Source organism: Mobula birostris, chromosome 8 (genome assembly GCF_030028105.1).
Source record: "Mobula birostris isolate sMobBir1 chromosome 8, sMobBir1.hap1, whole genome shotgun sequence".
Lineage (NCBI taxonomy): Eukaryota > Metazoa > Chordata > Chondrichthyes > Myliobatiformes > Myliobatidae > Mobula > Mobula birostris.
Window position 1 is genome coordinate 53,752,368 of NC_092377.1, and position 25,267 is coordinate 53,777,634.

The window sequence follows — 25,267 nt, forward strand, 5'->3', positions numbered from 1 at the left end:
CTTGCAGCGATTCCATCTCCGTTGCCATTGTTTGCTTAATTAACATAGCTATTTCCTCGGATGAATCACTAGCTTGGTGTTGTCTGCTGGTATCTTGTTTCCTGGTTGAATATGGATCTTTTTTTGAAGTTATGTCTTTAGTTAGATCTTTCTCTATTTCAACCTTGTATTAAGACCATCTATGAGCCCCCAAAGAACTTGAAAAAGGAGGGTTATATGTCAGCGCTCAGTGCTGTGCTGCCATCTTGCATCGTGCCTCACCGGAAGTCCATCATACATCTGAAGAAAATTCATTTTTCACTATCCGAGGATGGCTTGTCTGACTTTAATAGAAACTGCTCAGTGGCACCCCCTTCAAGTGGCACCCAGGGCACGTGCCATACCTGCCATACCTTAGATATGCCACTGCCTACACATCTGTCTATCTGTTTTTTGAAGAGTAACACATTAATAATAAAACATCAATAAATAACAGAAGTATCAAAATTGACACAACTTCCCAAAAAATCAAGACATTAATGTCATGACATAATTCAGAAAAAAAATATCAAAAGTATTTATTTAACAATAAATCAGTAAGTTTCCAATCAAGTACAAGACTGCAGGTAGGTATTATTAGGATACACAAGGAAAACATTAATTATGCTGTCCTCTGGTTTTAATTTCTATTCATGCTGTACTTTTTTTCAATAATAATTAATAGGATTAATAATCCTACTGTAAAATAAAACTAGGGCTCATGTGCAGAATAGAAAATAAGCTTTAAATCATAGTAATAAAATTGGCACAATACTTTATCAATCCCATTTTAATATCTTTATGATAAATCTTTGTTCCTTGCTTATTTTAATAAATTATGCATTGTAAGCACAATCTATACTCATCAAATATTCAAAACAGATCACAATGAAAAATGCACTATGACATTAGAACCTGTTGCAACTTGCCACATTATTTGATCATGCTGTCTTTATATTTAGTTGAGAAGAAGATTAAAAAAATATATTTGTAACATTTTGTTAGTGTCAGAAATTTTATATCACAATATATCACCATAACTCATTTACATCTTGACCACTCACATATTATTTAGAGGAATTTTATAATTTAAAAAAATATGATGTATTAACTTGAATATTCAACATTTTACTTGTTTGGCAACAATCTTTCCAATTAAAAGTATCTGGCATGATGTCATACTATTTTGCGGATTATAAATGCTGGTGAATGCTTCACAGCTACATCTCACTCAGATCTTTATTTTTAAAAATCCCAGTTAGCAGCAAATCATAAACATAAGAGATTCCAGAACCACACACACAAAAGGCTAGAGGAACTTAGTATGTCAGGCAGCATCTATGGGAATGAACGGTCAATGTTTCATACCAAGACCCTTCATCAGGACTGGAAATGAAGGGGCAACAAAACCAGAATAAGAAGTGTCACGTGTGACGCCAAGCAGAGGTACCGGACAGATGATGCTAATGAGAGAGATAAGGAAGACAATGGAGAAACATTCAAAATGCTAATAAGAGAGAAGAGAGGGATTTTAACGGGAAAGAAACACAATTCAGGTATTGACAGACCGGTTGTTTTGAACCTGAACCGTTTGAAGTTTGATGGACAGGTGATACCCCAGCAGGGGGATAAAAGGAGCAGGTTTGCTAAGGCACGACACACACCACGAGACCCTGGAAAGAGCAGCGTGCCCTCACAAGTTGGTGGGAGTCTAGAGGGCCGGTTCGTGGGAACCGATCAGAGGCTCACAGGGTGTAAAGGTACGATCGGTGGGAACCTGGGGTGTGTGTCCGCCCTTGCCTGGGTGCCGGGTTCACCGCGGAAGAACGATCATATCCGGAACGGAGGGGTCACAGTCGGTGACCACAGCGGGATTAGAAGACATCGAAAGGTCTGCCCGAAACCAATTGTGAAGACATCAAAAGGTCTGCCTGAAACCAAATTGCATCTCTCTCTCTCTCTCCCCGACGGTACGACAACAGCGATTACTGCGAACCGCACTAAACTGAACTGAACTCTGCTTCACTTAAGTCTGATCATTTTACCCCTAGACTGCAGTAGAGCTTGTTTGATTCCTATTACCCTAGTTCTGTGTATATGTGTGTATTATCATTGCTAACTTGTTACATTTATATCTTTACGATTACGATCAGAATGGCGGTGCAGGCTCGAAGGGCCGAATGGTCTACTTCTGCATCTATTGTCTATTGTCTATTGTGTACTGTATTACTTATTTCTTTAATAAAACTTTATTAGTTCCTAGTAATCCAGACTCCAACAAACGTTCCATTTCTGCTGGTTTGGCAACCCAGTTATGGGGTACGTAACAGAAGATAGGGGAAGAAATGTTGTTGCAGTGTGTTTTGAAACACAATGGAGCTCCCTATGAACAGTGTGGCTAGGTACAGTTCAAACACCATTTGTAATTTTGATGATAACACTACTGTTGTGGGTGGAATCTCAGAAAACAAGGAGGAAGCATACAAGAGTGAGACAGATATGCCATTGGAATGGTGTCATAATAACAACCTCGCACACACCATCAGCAAGACCAAAGAATTGAGTGTAGACTTTAGGAAATGAAAGTTAGAAGACACACTAGTCCACATTGAGGGATCAGAGTGGAAGCAGTGAACAGGTTCAAGTTCCTGTGCATCAACATCTCAGAGGATCTATCCTCAGCCCAACAAATTGATGCAACCGTTATTTACTTTTACTTATTTGGAGACACAGTGTGGAACAGACCCTTCTGTCCGAATGAGCTGCACCACTCACAACCCACCTACTAACCCTAACCTAATCACGGGACGATTTAGAATGATGAATTAACCTAATAACCAGCACATCCTTGGACTGTGGGATGAAACTGGAGCACATAGAGGGAACACACATTTGCAGGTTCGATGTCGTTGTCCTTTAAAGTTAAATTGGACAGCTATATGGACAGGAAAGGAATGGAGGGTTATGGGCTGAGTGCAGGTCGGTGGGACTAGGTGAGAGTAAGAGTTTGGCATGGACTAGAAGGGCCAAGATGGCCTGTTTCCATGCTGTAATTGTTATATGGTTATATGGTTATAATGGGGAGGATGTACAAACAGCTTACAGAGGATGCCAGATCAAAATCTGAACTCCTTTACCCCGAACTGTAAAAACCTCACAGTAACCACTATGCTACTGTGGAGCTACCATGAAGGCAGCAAGCCAGTGAATATACTTCACAAGCCTTCGAGGATATCTTCAGAAAGTGGTGCCTCAAGAAAATATCATTCATCATTAAGGAACCTCAGCATTCAGGACATACCCTTTTCTTATTATCACCATCAGTGAGGAGGTACCGAAGCCTAAAGGCACACACTCAATATTTTAGGAACAGCTTCCTCCTCTCCACCATTTAGATTTTGCCCTGAACTCATAAACACTACTTCAATATTTCTCTTTTGGAATATTTACTATTTTTTGTAAGTTATAGTATTTTGTACATCTTGCACTGTACTGCTACCACAAAGCAAATTTCTTTACATATGTCAGTGGTAATAAGCCTGATTCTTTGAATTTTGCACTCTTCTTACAGAATTTAGCTCCATAAATATCATTGGCTTTACTTGTTGCAACAATGGTATGTTTTCTTTTGTAGCAAACATTCTCTGTATGAGCATTGCAATTAAGTGGCAATTAGTATTAATGGCCAATGGAAATTGCCATCAAGTCATCTGAAATTATTTCAGTAAGAATTTCTGGATGGAATCGTATAACCATAATCAAGACAATTATTTCCAAATTATAATTGGGCTATTTTATTACAACATTTCCTGCACCAGAATATCTGAGCTTTAATTTTTACAGTGCTTAGTTTTTCAGTAACAGCATCTGAATGGAAACTAAATCTTTGAGGTGAAGGAACAGTACATAGCTGATTTCAACAGGCACAGTTGAATATTAGATAAGCACATTGCAGTAATTTTGATAATGAAATCTCATACTGTTTATTAAGATGAGAAACATGTTCAAAAAAAAATAGCTAGGTAACAAAAATAAAAACTGTTGTGATGGTTCGTATTCTGGATGGAGGACAGTGACTAATGTTGTTCCAGGACCCCTCCTCTGTGATTTTTTATAAATGACGTGGATGAAGAAGTCGAGAGGTGGGTTAGTATGTTTGCTGATGACATAAAGATTGGGATTGTTGTGGATAGTCTGGAAGGTTGTCAGAGGTTACAGCGGGACATTGACAGGATGCAGAACTGGGCTGAGAAGTGGCAGATGGAGTTCAACCCAAATAAGTGTGAGGTGGTTCATTTTAGTAGGTCCAATCTGAAGACAGAATACACTATTAATGGTAAAACTCTTGGCAGTGTGGAGGATCAGAGAGGTCTTGGGGTCCATGTCCATAGCACTCTCAAGCTGTTGCGCAGGTTGACAGTGTTGTTAAGAAGGCGTACGGTGTGTTGGCATTCATCAACTGTGGGATTGAGTTCAAGAGCCATGAGGTGATGTTACAGCTATTTAAAACCTTGGTCTGACCCCACTTGGAGCACTGTGTTCAGTTCTGATCACCTCACTACAGGAAGTGCAGAAGAGATTTACAAGGATGTTGCCTGGATTGGAGAGCATGCCTTATGAGAATAGGCTGAGTGAACGTGGCCTCTTCTCCTTGGAACGACGGAGGATGAGAGGTAACCTGATAGAGGTGTATATGATGATGAGGGGCATTAATTGTGTGGAAAGCCAGAGGTTTTATCCCAGGGCTGAAATAACTAAAATAAGGGGGCATTGTTTTAAAACACTTGGAAGTATGCACAAGGGGGATGACAGAGATAAGTTTTTCACACAGAGAATGGTGGGTGTGTGGAATGCACTGCTGGTGACGGTGGTAGAAGCGGATACAATAGGGTCTTTTAAGAGATTCTTAGATAGGTACAAGGAGTTTAGAAAAATAGAGGGCTATGTGGTAGGGAAATTCTAGGCAGTTTCTAGAGTAGGTTACATGGTCAGCACAACATTGTGGGCTGAAAGCCCTGTAATGTGCTTTAGATTTCTATGTTCTATGTATTTAATATTTCAGTAATTTTAAAAATAATGTAAATATATTGTTTGAATAAACATTCGTGTATGTTTAAATAATTTATTCCAGGTTATATGTAAAAATATGTGAATGGCATTCAGTATTTCATCATGCCATCGTGTCATACCTGTGCACCTCACTAAAATTAAAAATGCATCCCCTGGCTCCATGTTTCCTCTCAATTAGTTAAAAGTGTAGCACGTGTCTCTTCAGAAAATGAGACAACAATGATCAAGTTAAAAAAAAATGCAGAAAACAGACAAATTCACAGGGTCAAAAAAACAGTGATTACTGAGTGATAATAATCATAAATTAAAACAGAACACAAGAGTGGCTGGCTCTATCAGAAAGATAGACACATTTAACACATTCAATTGCACAAGAGATAACTGGATATTGTGTACTAAGCAAATTGAGCAGCATTTTGAAGCAAATAAAATAGCCAATGAAAAGTGAGTCCCAGTTTTGCTGAGTGCATTGGATTTAAAGGCATACAGTTTGCTTAAAAGGTTAACTGCTCCAGCCACACCAGCCAAAATGAGATTTGCTGATACTGTGAAAGTAAAGCAAGAACATTTAGAACCAACACCCTTGTTGATTGAAGAACACCTTAGATTTCAAAAGTAGAATCAAAAGGATGGGGAGTCCATTTCAATACATGTGGCTGAATTGAAGAAATTCTCCTAGCATTGTAAGTTCAGTGCTGGGCTTAATGATGTACTGAGAGACTGCTTAGTTTGTGGAAACTTAGGAGAAACCATTCAAGACAGGCTCCAAACTGAAGCACAATTTGCATTTAAAAGAGCAGTTGAAATCATTGTATTAAAAGAAACAGCAGACAGAGACACAGCTGAGTTGCAGTCAGGAATGAAAGTAAGCGTGAAAAAAATTGCAATGTCTAAACAGAGAGTGGGCTACTCCAACAAATTGTGTTACTGCTTTGGGACAGTCTCACATACACCAGACCAATGCAGATTTAAAGGTAAAACTTGCAGAAAATGCAACAAAATATGACACATGTAAAGAGCATATCAGACATACAAAAATAAGTGGTCTTCATGTGGAAGAGAAAAAGATAAAAAGTCAAGTTGCAGTTTCAAAAAGAGAACTAATCTGCATGTTGGTGAAAAATACGTTGATGATGAAAGTGACACAGGATCTCGTAGCCTTGAGATTTACAATGTGAAAACTAACAATAGACAAGCAATATGACTTACACCAGGAGTGAATAGCAAATTAAATTAAAGCTGTTGCAGTCATTCCACAAAATGAGTTGGAGTGGCATTTTAAAGATAATGAATTAAAACCTGCAGATATCCACCTAAGAACTTACACTGGAGAAAAGATAACTCCTGTGGTAATGACACTTGTAACAGTGAAATACAACAACTGACAAGCCACATTGAGCTTGTATGTGGTAAAAACAGGAGGGCCAGCATTGTCGGGATGTGATTGGCTCAGACAACTCTAACTTGATTGGAGATCCATCTACCATTTGCATGCCATATCTCCTACTAGAGTGTTAACTGAAAGCAAATTAATGAAGTTACTGAATGATGGCATTGGAAAACTTAAACATATCAAGGGTAAAATAGTGTTAAATGAAAATGCCACACACATGTTTTACAAAGCCCATTTGGTTCCTTTTTTTAAGGCATCCATTAGTCTCGTGAGACCATGGATTTGCACCTTGGAAGGTTTCCAGGGCACAGGCCTGGGCAAAGTTGTATGGAAGACCAGCAGTTGCCCATGCTGTAAGTCTCCCCTGTCCACACCACCGATGTTGTCCAAGGGAAGGGCACTAAGGCCAATACAGCTTGGCACCGGTGTTGTTGCAGAGCAATGTGTGGTTAAGTGCCCTGCTCAAGGATACAACACGATGCCTTATACCAATCATAATAAAGTAGCCAGTAGGTTAGATCATATGGAGACTGAAGAAGTTCTTTCCAAGGTTGACTGGATAGTTTTAAAAATGATTAGAAGATTTACTAGGCAGGGTTGCCCTCTTAGTCCATTATTATTCGATATTGCCCTGGAACCTTTAGCTATTGCTATTTGTGACTCACCTAATGTACTTGGCATTACCCGCGGGAATGAGACACACAAATTATCACTATATGCAGATGATTTATTATTATATATCTCTAACCCTGAGAAATCCATTCCGGCAGTTTTAGCTCTGCTTGTTCAGTTTAGTAACTTGTCTGATTACAAATTGAATCTTAGTAAGAGTGAACTCTTCCCATTAAATATGCAGGTTCCCATTAATAGACGTTCACCGTTCAGATTGCTTACTGACTATTTAACTTATCTGGGTGTTAAAATTACTAAGAAGCATAAGGACTTATTTAAACTCATTTTTTTACCATTAATTAATCAGGTTAAACAATTGTTTACTAAATGGTCCCCATTGTCTTTATCACTGATGGGCTGAATCAATGCTATTAAAATGATTATTCTACCTAAATTTTTATATCTATTTCAAGCGGTACCAATTTTTATTCCTAAATCCTTCTTTGATACTGTTAATTTTTAAATTTCCTCTTATATATGGCAGAATAAAAATCCCAGATTAAGTAAAAAATACTTACAGAATTCCAAAAAAGACGATGGTTTGGCATTGCCGAATTTAAGATTTTATTACTGGGCAATTAATATTTGATATTTAATATTTTAGACACAAGATTGGGATATAATCCCAAATCCACAATGGGTAAACCTTGAAGTTACTCTGTACAAAGGTTTTCATTGGTTTCTATATTAGGAACTTCGCTTCCCTTTGTTCTCTCTAAACTGAATAAACTAATGGTTAATTCAATAGTTAAACATACATTATGAATATGGTTTCAATTTCGTAAATTTTTTGGTTTGAACAAATATATTTTATCAAGCCCTAATACATCTAATTTTTCTCCAACCCTCTATTATGGATCAAGCCTTTTTGATATGGAAAATAAAGGGTATAATATGTTTTCGTGATTTATTCTTGGATAACAGTTTCATGTCTTTTGAACAGTTGTCCAATAAATATAATTTGCCCAGATCCCATTTTTTTTTAGATATTTACAAATAAGAAACTTTTTAAATACTACGCTACCTACCTTTCCGACTTCATACTCAACTGATACCACGGAAAAAATTTTAGGTTTAAATCCTTATCAGAAGGGTTTTATAACAATTATTTATGATATAATTATGAAAATACAGCCAGGTATATCTGATAAAATTAAAAATTAATGAGAAAGGGAACTTCAACTTCACTTACCTATAGAGAAATGGGAGAAAATTTTTCAATTAGTTAGCTCTTCCTCTATATGTGCTAAACATATGTTGATACAATTTAAGGTGGTACATAGGGCTCACATGTCTAAAGATAAATTAGCTCATTTCTACTTCCATATATATCCTGTTTGTGACAGATGTCACTCTGAGGTAGCTTCTTTGACTCATGTGTTCTGGTCTTGCCCTCTTTTGGAAAAATTTTGGGAAGATACTTTTAATATTATTTTAACTTTTTTTTAAGATTATGAGAACACTCATTCCTCTTTTATTGTCATTTAGAATGCATACATGCATTAAGAAATGATACAATGTTTTTCCGGAGTGATATCACAGAAAACAGGACAAATCAAAGACTAACACTGACAGAACCACATAATTATAACATATAGTTACAGCAGTGCAAAGCAATACCATAACTTGATGAAGAACAAACCATGGGCACGGTAAAAAAAAGTCTTAAAAGTCCCCGAGTCGATCGACTCCTGAGTCCCTGATAGCAGCGGCAAAAGGGACATAAACCTCCAGGCACCGTCGAAGCATTGGAAGCACCCGACCACAGCCGACACTGAGTCCATCCATCCGAAAACTTCGAGCTTCCAACCAGCCCTTCCGCTACAGCCTCCCGAGCGCCATCCTCTGCCGAGCGCCTTCGACCTAGCCCCGGCTGCTGAAACAAGCAAAGCTGAGGATTTTGGGGCCTTCTGCTCCGGAGATTCTGGTTACCACACAGTAGCAGCAGCAGTGAAGTGGGCATTTCAGAAGTTTTCCAGATGTTCCTCCGTACTCTCACATTCGTCTCCATCAAATCAGAATTGTGCACGGTCCCCTACTTGACAGATAACAGATATTCATCACCGAAAAGGCCACGCCCGCTGCTGTTGCACCGTCATCTTCTTTGCACATTGATTTACAACCTCACCCTATTACTGCAATTTTGGTTTATCAATGATGGAACATAGACCTTTATTCTCTTCAGCTTGTCGCATGATCACATTTGTTGCATTAATGGCTAGAAGATCCATCTTATTAAATTGGAAAGAGACCAATCCCCCTACTACATTTCAATGGTTTTCCATTTTAATGTTTAAATTTAGAAAAATTTAGAAGTGTCATTCGGTTAAATTTGAAGAGACTTGGAAGCCATTTATTCAACACTTTCATTTGATGTAACTTGACCTTTTCCGAATCCTTTTCATTAATCTAGAGTATATGGATAGAGGAGTGGAGTTGACGACATTAATGATTGCATTCAATGTAATATATTAGCCCAGCCTTATTTTGTTTTGTTTCGATCAGTTTTTGGTTTTGTTTAGTTTATTTTTTTTTCTTAGTTTTTTGTTACTTCGGGTTTTTTTTTGTGATTTTTTTTATTTTTCCTTTTATCGTCATTAACTATATTGAGAGTTTGGGAGGTCTGGTATACTTGTATTATTTTTAGTTTTACTTGCATATATCTATTACCAATAATGTAATTTCAATCTCTTTGTATTGCTATTGTTACTATGTTAATGAACCAAAAAATTAATAAAAAGATTTAAAAGAAGATTATGGGTTCAGAGTATGATGTAACAGATGTGAATTCTGTAAAACAAGTACTATTTACTGTGGTCAGTTAGTCAGGGTATCAAGGGATATGGGGAAAAAGCCGGAAATTGGAACTAGATGGGTGAATAGTTTAGCTCATGGGGGAGCTGTGGAGGAGACTTGATGGGCCGAATGGCCTAATTCTGCTCCTTTGTCTTGTGATCTTGTCACACCTTTGACGCACAAGGATTGCATGAGTGTGCTGAGAAAATTCAGACACTGGTGGATGCCCCAAGGCCAAAGGATGTGTCATAGTTATGGTCCTTTTTTAGGATTTGTCAATTACTATAACAGGCTCCAGCCAAGTCTGGCTACTGTGCTCCATCACTTGAACTCAATACTAGAGATTGGGAAGAAATGGCAGTGTGAAGTGGCTTTCCAAGAGGCAGAGGAAATGGTGACATTAGACATTGTATTCACACATTTTGATCCACGTCAGCCAGTGCAGCTTGCCTATGATGGCTTGATTATGATAGAGGTGCAGTCATGGCACATGTCATGATTGATCAAAATTATCTCTACATCATGTTTCCTTACCGCAGCAGAGAAAAATTATATACAGATTGACAGAGTGGCCTTGGGTCTGGTTTGTGGTGTAAAGTGCTTCAACCAATAGTTGTATGGCAGTGAGTTCAGCCACAAGGCACCTTCTCCCATGAAGGTACAGAGGAATTCAGATTAGATTAGATAATGAGGACACACAGTCCTCTTTTATTGTCATTTAGTAATGCATACATTAAGAATTGATACAATGTTCCTCCAGAATGATATCACAGAAACACACAACAAACCAAGACTGAAAAACTGACAAAAAGCACATAATTATAACATATAGTAACAACAGTGAAAGCAATACCACAATTTGATAAAGACCAGACCATGGGCACGGTAAAAACATGTCTCAAAGTCTCTCGAAACTCCTATCATCTCACGCAAACAGTAGAAGGAAGAAAAACTCTCCCTGCCATGAGCTTCCAGCGCCGCAAACTTGCCGATGCAGCACCCTGGAAGCACCCGATCACAGCCGACTCTTGAGTCTGTTCGAAAACTTTAAGCCTCCGACCTGCCCTCTGACAGCGCTTCAACCCCGGCCCCGGCAACAAGCAATAGGCAAAGCCGAGGATTTGGGACCTTCCCCTCCAGAGATTCTCGATTGCACAGTAGCGGCGGCAGCAAAGTGGGCATTTCAGAAGTTTCTCCAGATGTTCCTCTGTGCTTCTCACGGCTGTCTCCATCAAATCAGGATTGTGCACAGTACCTACTTCACAAATACAATATCATTTTGGGGCGACCTTGCGTACTGCATCGCGCCACCATCTTCTCCTCCCCTCCTACTGACAAATAGGAGGGATGGTTAAAATTTTGTGGAATCTGGTAATTAAAAGCACATGGGTTGGCACATCACTGCACTCAGAACTTCAGTGGTTAGCTATCAGGGGTGTTTGTCAAGATCTTCATGAACGGATTCATGATGGAGAGTGCTAGTTGCAACTCACAAACTTGAGAGGGAGATATCCCATGGTGTCAATTTTGAACTTAACATTGATGTATACAAAATGGGTTTCCAGAACTGGAATGGGAATTGTTGAAGCAAGTCTCATTTACGCTATGACAAAAGAGACTTCACAGGTTGTGAAATTCTGCTTCTGTGTTTTGGTCATGTGCCATCTACAGGCCACACAAGCATGCATGGATAATTATGGAACTGGCATTCAGGTATACATGTAAATGGTTGGATGACAATAAACTTGAACTTGAATCTGTTGGTTGCCAGAGACAAGTTCAGGCATTTTTTTGCATCTGCATTCCATCAGGCTGAGAAAAGAAATATACTAACTTCCTACAGTCTAATACAGAGGCATACACTCTAGTAGCAAGTGACCATTTTGGTCACTTTTCCTGCGATCACAAGACCCCTTTGTGCATTATTAATTTGGAGTGAGGCAAGTCCGATTTCCTGATTTACTGGCGGTGAGCAGGAGTGGGTGGTGGGGGAGCTGTGTGCCCTTGGTTACAGCAAGGACTAGACCTCAAGCCATGGTGTTGTCGATTGCGTGGTTGTGTCGCTACCTTGCATGTGCAAGGACTAGACCTCAAGCCACAGTGTTGCCTCTTTACAGCTGCCAGGGGATAGGTCTCGGAGCTGATGCACTCCACCAGTGGGGGGGGGGGGGGGGGTTGTGGTGCTGCACCCAGGCTGGCCTCGGTGCTCCATGCCAGTAATGGTTTGAAATCGTGCTCCCATTAGAATTATATCATTTCATGCACTTAACATGTGGTGGGGTGGAAATATGTCTCTACCAAAGGAAGTGTAAGGTGCTCCTTCCACTTCCTGCAGGTCACCCTTGGGCAAGGTGTAGTGCCTGATCAGACGCACATGAAGCCACGGGAGCAGGTGGTGGATGGCCATATGAGCAGCTGGTGCATATTACATAAGTGACTACTGATACCAGACAGATAATCTCTGAAGAGTATTGATAATGGCTGGGGACAGCTGTCTTGCAAAGTCACTGCCCAGAAGAAGGCAGTGGCAAACCACTTCTTTGGAAAAAATTTGCAAAGAACAATTATGGTCATGGAACTATTGCTCGCTATTGTTCAGCTGGAAGATATGCATTAGAGGCTGAGGATCACCAATACAGTGTAGCGTACATATGTACAAAATTGAAGAAGGAATAGATTTTATCTCTCAGCTGTGTTCAAATTTACTTATGAGTTTCAAGCTGCTTCAATATTTGTACCTCAATTGCTTGAGCTATTTGCCCTCACGCTTATGCAATGATTTTAAAATAACAAAAGATTTATAAGAAATGATCCAAGAGGGTCTGTGACCAAGTGTCATGGTTGCCAATAAAAAATGACAAAGAGAATAGTTTTACAAAATATTATATTGGTTTGAAAAACTCAGAATGACTGCTAACGGTACAAAAAACAGAAGTGTACTCATACACTGAACTTTTAATGTAAGCACTAATCATCACATTGCAAGAATGAAAATCTGTCTTGAAAATTAGCCCAGAAAATATGCTGCGCATCATTGCAAAAAATGCTTGATCATCAGCAGTGAAATTACTTTTTTTATATTGTAATAGAATTCTGTTCATATTTATAGATAATTTGGTAGTCCGGTTAGCAATATTCTTTCTCTGAGAGCAGCAATCATGCCAAAGTAAAAACCTCTCTACTATGTATTATTGTCTTGCTAAAGTAGTCATTGCAGTATCATATAATGATAGTATTGTTATTGCAGAATGACAATGCAATAGTCTGCGCCCTCATCCACCCTCACCCAAGCAACCCTCATCATTCCATCCTCCTCTCGTACATCTCTTACGCACAGACTAATGTGTGTGTCCACAAAGGGACAGCAAGAAGCAGTTTGCCTTCATAATGGCAGCACCATGGTGCAGCACTTAGAGTAGGTACCTCATGGCTCTGGTGTACCAGATGGTGTTTTCATGTTTGAGTGGAGTTTCCATTTACTCCCTGTGATTGGATGGATTTCCTCTGGATGCTCCAGTCTTCTTCTGTATCCCAAAAACATGCAGGTCAGTAGGCTAAAGGCTGCTGTAAGGTGCCCAAAGATGGAAATGTGGGAGTCAGATTTCCATCGAGTGAGTCACAGGAGAATAAGGTGAACAGAAAGGGGCTCATGATCATGATATACCTGGAACCGACAGGGACTTGATAGGCCAAATGATCACCATTCTGCAGTTTAACAAATAGCATTAAATCTATTTGTGCCTGCAGGCAGGATATAGGTATCTTACGTGATGTAGTTCATAAAAATATTTTCATCTCAATGCTTCACATCTGTTTCAAGCTGCCACAGTCAGTCATACAGAACAGAAGAAAAGCCCTTCAGGATGTTTGAACACCCACATCCCAAAGAAATGTGGATTAATTGGGTGCTGTAAATTGCTGCCTGTGGGTGAGAGGCAGGAATTTGAAAGAGTTGATAGGAACGTGGGGAGAATAGAATGGGATTTGTGTCAGATTATGCACTAGAGTGGCTGATGGTCAGTACAGTCAAAGAACATGTTCCTACGCTTTATGACTATAGAGCAACATACTGTAATAAGAAATGCTGGGCAGATTAAATTCTCTCAGGTGCTGTTTGTTATTTTAGGACCTCACACTGCAGTGAGAATTAACAGCACAGCATTTCAGTATTTCAATTTTACTTTTGTGTTCTGTTGGCTTTATTTAAAACATAGAATTCTTTCCTCATTGAGAAGAGAATTCATCTTCCCTCAATTTATAGTCAACAATTTACAACTCAGTCGCACACAACCTTTATTGCATCTCGATAATCAGGAGAAAGAAGAACAAATTGAAAGAAACATCAACCCTGTGGGTTATACATAAGAGTTACCAGATTTCTTTGGAGGAACTTTGATTTCTTGATTGCCAAGAGCATCAATAGTCCATTGTAATCCATAGCATAAACGTTAGTAATTATAGATACCTGTTTCATATATTTATTTCTAGCTCCACAAAATTGTGAATTAAGGATTCTTCTTTGTATCTGATGAAGGCTTACATTCCCAACAAATATTATTTATCGCTTCAATTTAATTTCAATAAGATTAAGATCACTTAGTGGATCCAAATCTGTCACTTTTTCTCTGAATTAGCTGGACTGTAAATCATTGGCAGTATATTTCAATCTATTTCATAGTTTCCATAGCACTGAATGAAATTTGACCCCAAAGAAAGAAATAACAACTATTAAAAAAATTGAAGCCAGTTTGCATTGAGTGGCCTGCTTGAAGTTAGTTTACACTGAATTACTATCATAATTAACATGGAGCTGTCTACAGGGCCCAATCAATTCACTGATGTTCCACGTGAATCTCTTACCATCTTTCCTCATTTAACTCTAATTTTCATTGCTCCATTGCAACAACAGGGACAATTTCATGCAAAAAAAAATAGATAAAAGGCAGCTTCGGGCAGTTGATTAAACATTTGATCAAAGATCCAAGCATAATGCCGCATTACGTGGATAAGCATTGACGAAGAGATGTCAGAGCTTGTGGCAAAGGAGGCTGAAGGCATAAGAGTTTAGAAGAAAGAGTAGGGGAAATGTAAACTTCTTGAACATGAGGAATTACTTACTGCCCATTACGCTGTTGGCACTTATGGCAGCAATGAAGGTCCTCCATCTCTGGTGATGTTCAGGGCTTCCTTCATCATGTCAGTAAATTCCTTTCAGTTTTTCTCTACTGTCAGTCATGCAAGTTCCAAGTGGAGGCTCAGGAATACCATCGCATTCAGATGTAAAAGGATTCTTCATTGCTGTTTCCATAACAATTTTGCTTGATCAGTCAGGATTGTTAGCCTTGAGCTGAAGCCCTGAACCTGGAGATCTGGTGGACCACTCTTAGTCTGGCCTCTATCCTTTGACCTGTTTGGCACTGGTGACCCTGCCAAGAGTCAAAGCATGAAACCCTGACTCCAGCCAACATAGCTCTCCAGGTCACTGAGGCATGACGCTCTCAGATACACAAGCCTCCAAACCACAACAGGGTTGTGGTGCTCTTGAAGGGAATATGAGGGTGAGAAATGTAAATTAAAGATATTGATGGACTAGGAGTCCAGTGATAGACTGGAAGTAATTGGAAGTTTAGACATTATTGAATGAGATCAGTTATGGGGGCAACTTAGTGCAGAGATCATGAGAGTACTAGAATTATGAAATTTGGAAAATTAAGATCCTAGATAAAAGTGTATATAGACAACAAAATCATGGAAGATACTGTATAAACAAATATAAGATAAACATTCAGCTCAGTTGAAATTGGAGCCAAAGGTTTTGAATATCTAGTTCACTAATGATAGTGAATAGACTGGGATAAAAAGAAGCATAAAAAGATAGATTCTGGTATGCCCGAGTGCACAGTTGAAGAGATATTTTTCTCATAGGGGAACAGCATTCCAAAAGCACCAGTATCAGATATGTCTAGAGCAGTGGTGGTGAGGTAGATCTAGATGACATCTGTGTACAATTAAAACTGATTTAGTGAACGTGATGGCTCAAGGGGCAACGTTCTGATGGGAAACATCACGGGGCCACTGACAGATCATGAACAAACACCAGAAGTAATGTTGGAGAAGTGGACTGGCTGTCAATGATGCAGACCAGAAACAGATGACAGCAATGCACATTTTAGGGCTCTTGTGAGATTGGTGGATTAATGCCTCTTTTACTTTAAAGTAAGCAAACACATAGAATCAGCAGTGCTTTGTTTTTATTTCACAGCAAATGTCATTCCTCCTCTGGATATCAGTCAGTATGACAGTTATAGCAAACTCGCTCCGCAACTCTGCAACTAAGACAAATGTACATAAAGCATGATGGCACTTTGTTCTCTATACTTAAAAAGTCCTGACAAAAAGTTCAAACAAGTGAAAATCTGCAGATGCTGGAAATCTGAGCAACACATACAAAATGCTTTCCTATCAGATTCCCCCTTCTCCAGCCCTGTATCTCTTTCACCAATCAACTTCCCAGCTCTTTACTTCATCCCTCTCCTGCTGGTTTCATCTATCACCTTGAGTATCTCTCTCTCCATCTCCCATATTTTAAATTGACTCATCTTTTTTTCTCCAGTGCTGCTGAAGGGTTTTGGCCTGAAACATTGACTGTACTCTTTTCCATAGATGCTGCCCAGCCTTATCGAGTCATAGAACACTACAACACAGAAGCAGGCCCTTCAACCCATCTAGTCTGAGCTGATCCATTAATTTGCTTAGTCCCATCTATCTGCACCCAGACCATAGCTCTCCTTACCCCTCCCATCCATGTACCTATCCAAATTTCACTTAAACATTGAAATCCAACCCAAATCCACCATTTCCACTGGCAGTTCATTCCAAACTCTCACCAACCTTGAGTGAAGAAGATCCCCTTCATGGTCCCCTTAAAGATTTTGCTTTATACCCTTAACCTTGATTTCTAGTTCTTGTCTCACACAACCACACTGGAAAAAAGATTATTTGCATTTACCTTATCTAAATACCCCTCATAATTTTATATACCTCTGTCAAATCTCACTTTATTCTCCTTCATTCTAGGGATTAGACTACTAATCTATTCAAACTTTCTTTATAACTTAGGTCCACAAGTCCAGGCAAAATCCTTGTAAACTTCCTCTGCAAGCTTTCAATCTTATTGATATTGTTCCTGTAGGTAGGGGACCAGAACTGCACACAACACTCCACATTATTCTTCACTAATTCTTATACAACTTCACCATAACATCCTAACTGCTGTACTCAGTACTTTGATTTATAAAGGCCAATGTGATAAAAGCTCTCTTTATGACCCTATCTACCTGTGACACCACTTCCAAGGAATTATGGCCTTTTATTCCCAGATTCCTTTATTCTACTGTACTTCTCAGTGCCCACCATGCAAGTCTTACCTTGGTTTGTCCTCCGCATATGTAATACCTCACAGCTGTCTGCACTAAATTCCATTTGCCATTCTTCCAGCCTATTTTTCTAGCTGGTCAAGAATTGGCTGCAAGTTTTGACAGCCTTCCTCACTGTTCACTAGGCCCTCAGCCTTGGTTTCATCCACAAATTTGCTGATCCAGTTCACTATTTTATCATCCAAGTCATTGATATAGATGACATACAACAATGGACACAGCACTGATCCCTGCGGCACACCACTTATCACAGACCACCAGTCACAGAGGCAAACACCTACTATCTCTCGCTGGCTTCTTCCAATGTCTAGCTCAATTTACTACCTCATCTTGAATGACAAGTGATTAAAACTTCTTGACTAGTCTCCCATGCAGAACCTTGTCAAATGCCTTGCTAAAGGTCCAGTGCCTGGTAACTTCACTAAAAAACTCTATAACTTCGGTGAAGATACTACATCCTCTCCAACATGCTACTGAATAAATTATGTGATTTTTGTAGGACAGATTTGCTGAATATATTCAGTAATGTATTTTTATATATAATGGTAAATAGTTGCCATATATAGATTCCACAATTATAATAACTATTACAGTACGAATAACTATAATTATTGTTGGAAGAGATCCATGTCTGTTGGAGGAAAACAATAGAATAATCATGAAAAATCATTAAAATTTTCACTTACTGAGCTTCTGGAGTAATACAATGGATTATTGGTTGTTGCAGAACCAACTACTGTTTGTTATAATATTAATTTTGTTTCATCATTGAATCATGATTCAAATCATTTTCATTCAATGCTCTTTCACAACACCTTCCTTTACTCTGGGACAGCTTTCCTGCCCACCATCAATCGCCCAGTAAAGTGATTCAGTCCATTATACCTGATCTATAACAGTTTTCAGATGCATTCTGAAGATTATAACAATGTAATAAATTATATTACTTTGCAAATTTATTTTAAAAGTTCAAAATAAATTTATTATCAAAGTAAATAGTGTATATGACACCATATACCACCCTGAGAATCCTTTTCTTGCAGGCATACAAAGTAAATCCCAGAAACACGATATAGTGTGCAAAAGACAAGAAACTGCAAATACAAACGAGAAGCAATAATAATAAAGAAATAATCAATATATATCAAGAACATGAGACGGTGTCCGTGAAAGTAAAAGTTCTATTCCTTCTATTCTTGTTTTATTCTAAATTCTGAATATTGTTGTTTGCCGCTACATTATACTAATAAAGCAAAATGGAGGGAAAGATCCTAGTGTCATCAAGAGTGGCATTTAGTTTACTTGATGACAATTGATTGTGTTCCATTACACAATCAATATTAATTTCTCAAACCCTCCAGTGAATTACAGCACTGCCAGTTTAACACATCACACATCTATTTTGACATTGTAATTTTAATGTCTGACTTACCTCTCTCACAGGACCTGCCAAGAAATCCAGTTCCAGAACAGTCACAAATATAGCGGTTCCAGCCTTCTCTACAAACACCATTATTTCGACATGGATCACTAAGGCACTGCTTTGGAAGTTCCTTGGCACATGAAGGTTTCACTCCAGCCACATTTTGAATCTCAGCCATCCTCCGTATGTCTTTACTTTGACCATCAATAAACAAGTCTCTAATACAACCAACATAGCCATAATTAAGAAGAGCCGTCCATACTTCTGTTGGAAATATAAGAGCTGCTTTGTTCTCAGGAAGTCCACCAAGATATAGGTCATCATCCAGATCCAAAATTTCACTCTCCCCATGTGCCATGTATGGTGAACGCTTGCTGTTTATGGATATAGTCCCTGTAAAGGAAACATAGAAATTAAAAATATATAACTTTTAATAACTGATTATTTAGGAAATGATTGAATAATCATTTAGTTTAGTCATTATGTACTCTTTCTCAAGATTACAGTTAAATCCAGTTAATTTTGTTCAAAGTTCTGGATTAGTTACTTGACATATCCATGCTCACTAACTAACTCAACAGAAGAACATCCCTTTAGAACAGAGATGAGGAAGAACTTCTGAACAGAAGTTGGTGAATCTTAGGAATTCATTACTAGAGACAGCTGTGGAGTCCAGTCATTGAATATATTTAAAGCAGAGGTTGATAGGTTCTTCATTAGTAAGGGCTTCAAAGTTTATGCAGAGGGGGGTGGAGAACGTCAACTCAGACCATGAGAGGCCTGAGTCGCGCATTTTCATGCCTTACAAGGCACAGATTGGAAGTCTGTGTGGGGTGCCACTCCTCGCACAGACACTAGAGCAATGTGTGATTAAGTGCCTTGCTCACGGACACAAACACGCTGCTACAGCTGAGGCTCAAACTAATGACCTTCAGATCACTAGACGAATGCCTTAACCACTTGGCCATATGCCCAACATCCGGAGAAAACATGAGAATGTGGTTGAGACAAAAAATACATCAACTGTGATCCAATTGGTCCAGTTCTTCCTAATGTCTTACAGTCTTAATATTGTACAGTACATTTTCAAGGTCCTACCACGATAAGGATAATTTAAGGAAAATTATCTGCAGAGAAACCATCAAAAGACATCATGGGAGCTCAGCAAGCCAGGTAAATGAATGGATACACGAGGAATTCTGCAGATGCTGGAAATTCAAGCAACACACATCAAAGTTGCTGGTGAATGCAGCAGGCCAGGCAGGATCTCTAGGAAGAGGTACAGTCGACGTTTCGTGCCGAGACCCTTCATCACGACTAACTGCAGGAAGGGCTAGTAAGAGATTTGAAAGTGGCAGGGGGAGTGGGAGATCCAAAATGATAGGAGAAGACAGGAGGGGGAGGGATGGAGCCAAGAGCTGGACAGGTGATTGGCAAAAGGGATATTAGAGGATCATGGGACAGGAGGCCCAGGGAGAAGGAAAAGGGGGAGGGGGGGAGAAAACCCAGAGGATGGGCAAGGGGTATAGTCCGAGGGACAGAGGGAGAAAAAGGAGCGAGAGAGAGAAAGAATGTGTGTGTATAAATAAATAACGGATGGGATACGAGGGGGAGGAGGGCATTATCGGAAGTTAGAAAAGTCAATGTTCATGTCATCAGGTTGGAGGCTACCCAGATGGAATACAAGGTGTTGTTCCTCCAACCTGAGTGTGGCTTCATCTTTACAGTAGAGGAGGCCATGGATAGACATATCAGAATGGGAATGGGATGTAGAATTAGAATGTGTGGCCACCGGGAGATCCTGCCTTCTCTGGCGGACAGAGCGTAGGTGTTCAGCAAAATGATCTCCTAGTCTGCGTCGGGTCTCGCCAATATATAGAAGGTCACATCGGGAGCACCGGACGCAGTATATTACCCCAGTCGACTCACAGGTGAAGTGTCGCCTCACCTGGACAGACTGTCTGGGGCCGTGAATGGTGGTAAGGGAGGAAGTGTAAGGGCATGTTTAGCACTTGTTCCGCTTACAAGGATAAGTGCCAGGACGGAGATCAGTGGGGAGGGATGGGGGGGGGACAAATGGACAAGGGGGTCGGTAGGGAGCGATCCCTGCGGAAAGCGGGGGGGGGAGGGAAAGATGTGCTTAGTGGTGGAATCCCGTTGGAGGTGGCGGAAGTGACGGAGAATAATATGTTGGACCCTGAGGCTGGTGGGGTGGTAGGTGAGGACCAGGGGAACCCTATTCCTAGTGGGGGGACAGGAGGGTGGAGTGAGAGAAGATTTGCATGAAATGGGGGAGATGCGTTTGAGAGCAGAGTTGATGGTGGAGGAAGGGAAGCCCCTTTCTTTAAAAAAGGACTGAGGAGGGGGAAGTCGACTCAGACCATGAGAGGCATGCATTGGGCATTTTCATGCCTTACAAGGCGTAGGTTGGAAGTCTGTGTGAGGCGCCACTCCTCGCACAGACAATAGGGCAATGTGTGGTTAAGTGCCTTGCTCAAGGACACAAACATGCTGCCACAGCTGAGGCTCGAACTAGGCGACCTTCAGGTCACTAGACGAATGCCTTAACCACTTGGTACAACAACATTCTATTTGTGAGTGAATATTTAACAATCCTTTTGTGTGTAACACATTAATAGCTCATTGTAACAGTTCCTAAAACAAACCACGTCGCAAGAATCAGTTCAGTGATGGGGCAAGTGAAGTTATTCCCTTTGGTTCAAAAGCCTGATGGATGAGGGGTAATACATGCTGCTGAACCTGGTGGTGTGTGTTCTAAAGCTCTTGTACTTTCTTCCCAATGGCAACAACAAGAAGAAAGCATGGCCTACATGGTGAGGGTCCTTGATGGATGTTGCCTTCCTGGGACTGCACTCCATGAAGATGTGCTCAATGGAGAGGAGAAGGCTTTACCTGTGACGGACTGGGCCATATCCGTTACTTTTAGTTAGATGTTATGCTCAAGGCCATTGGTGTTGACATACTAAGCCATGATGTAATCAGTCAACATACTCCACCACACATCTCTTTTACTCAAAATGATTTTAAAAGGGAACTGGTTGTGTACTTCAGAACTTTCAATATTAAGATAAAAAACACAGATTTGGCATTAAGCATCAGAACAACCAGCCAAAGAACAGTGTACATAGAAACATAGAAAGTAGGTGCAGGAGTAGGCCATTCGGCCCTTTGAGCCTGCACCGCCATTCAGTATGACCATGGCTGATCATCCAACTCAGAACCCTGTACCAGCCTTCCCTCCATACCCCCTGATCCCTTTAGCCACAAGGGCCATATCTAACTCCCTCTTAAATATAGCCAATGAACTGGCCTCAACTGTTTCCTGAGGCAGAGAATTCCACAGATTCACCACTCTCTGTGTGAAGCAGTTTTTCGTCATCTCGGTCCTAAAAGGCTTCCCCTTTATCCTCAAACTGTGACCCCTTGTTCTGGACTTCCCCAACATCAGGAACAATCTTCCTGCCTCTAGCCTGTCCAATCCCTTTATAATATTATACGTTTCAATAAGATCCCCCCTCAATCTTCTAAATTCCAATGAGTATAAGCCTAGTTCATCCAGTCTTCCTTCATATGAAAGTCCTGCCATCCCAGGAATCAATCTGGTGAACCCTTCTTTGTACTCCCTCTGTGGCAAGGATGACTTTCCTCAGATTAGGGGACCAAAACTGCTCACAATACTCCAGGTGTGGTCTCACCAAGGCCTTGTACAACTGCAGTAGTACCTCCCTGCTCCTGTACTCGAATCCTCTTGCTATAAATGCCAGCATACCACTCGCCTTTCTCACCACCTGCTGTACCTGCATGCCCACTTTCAATGACTGGTGTATAATGACACCCAGGTCTCGTTGCACCTCCCCTTTTCCTAATCGGCCACCATTCAGATAATAATCTGTTTTCCTGTTCTTGCCACCAAAGTAGATAACCTCACATTTATCCACATTAAATTGCATCTGCCATGAATTTGCCCACTCACCTAACCTATCCAAGTCACCCTGCATCCTCTTAGCATCCTCCTCACAGCTAACACTGCCGCCCAGCTTCGTGTCATCCGCAAACTTGGAGATGCTGCATTTAATTCCCTCATCTAAGTCATTAAGATATATTGTAAACAACTGGGGTCCCAGCACTGAGCCTTGCGGTACCCCACTAATCACTGCCTGCCATTCTGAAAATGTCCCGTTTATTCCCACTCTTTGCTTCCTGTCTGCCAACCAATTCTCTATCCACATCAATACCTTACCCCCAATACCGTGTGCTTTAAGTTTTCACACTAATCTCCTGTGTGGGACCTTGTCAAAAGCCTTTTGAAAATCCAAATATACCACATCCACTGGTTCTCCCCTATCCACTCTACTAGTTACATCCTCAAAAAATTCTATGAGATTCGTCAGACATGGTTTTCCTTTCACAAATCCATGCTGACTTTGTCCGATGATTTCACCGCTTTCCAAATGTGCTCTTATCACATCTTTGACAACTGACTCTAGCAGTTTCCCCACCACCAATGTTAGGCTAACTGGTCTATAATTCCCCAGTTTCTCTCTCCCTCCTTTTTTAAAAAGTGGGGTTACGTTAGCCACCCTCCAATCCTCAGGAACTAGTCCAGAATCTAAAGAGTTTTGAAGAATTATCACTAATGCATCCACTATTTCTTGGGCTACTTCCTTAAGTACTCTGGGATGCAGACCATCTGGCCCTGGGGATTTATCTGCCTTTAATCCCTTCAATTTACCTAACACCACTTCCCTACTAACATGTATTTCCCTCAGTTCCTCCATCTCACTGGACCCCCTGTCCCCTACTATTTCCGCAAGATTATTTATGTCCTCCTTAGTGAAGACAGAACCAAAGTAGTTATTCAATTGGTCTGCCATGTCCTTGCTCCCCATAATCAATTCATTACGTATCTTTTTCTCTGCTGCATACTTCAATATTCCATTACTCAATGAAAATAGATAATTATGCTATTAAAATGGTAAATCAACTTAACAGTGCCGACAACAGTGTATTTTATTTTACATAACACTTGTATCCACATATATTTTATTAATTTACTTTAGATATTTTGGCAGCCTTTTAATAAAAATAAACAGTTTTATTTTGCTTTAATGCATTTGACTGAAGTGGGCTTTCAGACTAGGATGCGATTTTTGTTATAGCAGTAATGACTAATAGAGTCTGAAGAGAGATTGACATATTAGTATAATTGATGGAGATTTATAAGTACATCATCAATCATTTGTGAAGATTTGTTTGCTACTACTGTGATAGATGTCAATAAAATACCATTATTGCTGTTGGAAATGACTAGATGAACTAAGGCATAGAAACAAAATTACTTGATTGTTGAAACTGTATATTTCACCTAGGTATTTAGTTTTGAGTCCAGAATACTCTGCTTTGTTCTTGATTAGTAAGTCACTAATTAGTAAGAGACTGAAAATAAGTGTTCAAACAGTGCTCTCTATGACACCATAAGTTACTTAAAAATTTCTGGTGTCTAATACAGAAAATGTAAAATATTTTTTTTCACAGTTACAATTACTTCGGTAAGTACTATTTTATTCCTTTTACACTAATTTGGATGGTAGCCTTCAAAATGGAATCCTTAAGTATTAAAATTACAATGCATCATAATATTATCATTATTCTCCAAAACCCAAAGATATTTGTCTCCAATGAAATTCAGGAGTGCTCTGCATTACTTGCAATCCTTAGTGTTATGCTTGTTACCATGTTTACAATATACTGTGCAGCAAAGCAAATATATGGTGACATATTTTCAGGCTCCATTTTCTTGCACAAATATGAAAGATCTGTTTTCACCTAATGATCACTTGATAAAATATTAGATTGTACCATTTCCTGATGACATTTTAGTAAATCAATAGCAGACTACTGTACTCCCACAGGAAATGTGACTGACTGTATGAATAATTGGGGTTGAGTAGCTGTGCAGGCAGTTGCACAATAACAAGCAGCTTTGCAATCCATAATCCTCGAAATTGATCATAAGTATTGCATGGGAATTTGCCTTGACAGAGCCTGGGCTGAACCTGTGAATATACAAGCTGTAAAACAGTTGTAATAGTGTCAGAAAGGGATAGCACCTTATCTCTGGTGGCTTTTCATTGTCTACAGTTTTATAATTTTCATTGTACTACTGCTAAATAGAGGTTCAATACCTGAGACCAGAGAATCCTCATCAAACATTAATATCTAATGAACACAAACATTTCCCAAGAATTTATTTAAGTAAAATCTTTTTGTGCAGATGGTAATATACTGGAGTGAAATGAAGAGTGACTGGCTAACAAGAAGCAGAGTAGGCATAGACATATCTTTATCTTTAAAAAAAAATAAATGAGTGGAGTGCATCGGGGAGCATTGCAGAGACCTCAGATGTTTAGTCTTTATAACAATGATTTGCTTGAAGCC

General features: G+C 39.7%; 1 protein-coding gene across 1 annotated transcript in view; it reads right to left on the reverse strand.

Annotated features, from left to right (window-relative positions):
- The window catches only part of nrxn1a (neurexin 1a), a 1,764,001-nt gene that overhangs the window by 903,630 nt on the left and 835,104 nt on the right, over positions 1–25,267 (reverse strand). Inside the window, exon 12 of the mRNA XM_072265192.1 lies at positions 18,818–19,201. Within this exon, the coding sequence (XP_072121293.1) occupies positions 18,818–19,201 (384 nt within the window). The remainder of the gene's footprint in view (positions 1–18,817; positions 19,202–25,267) is intronic.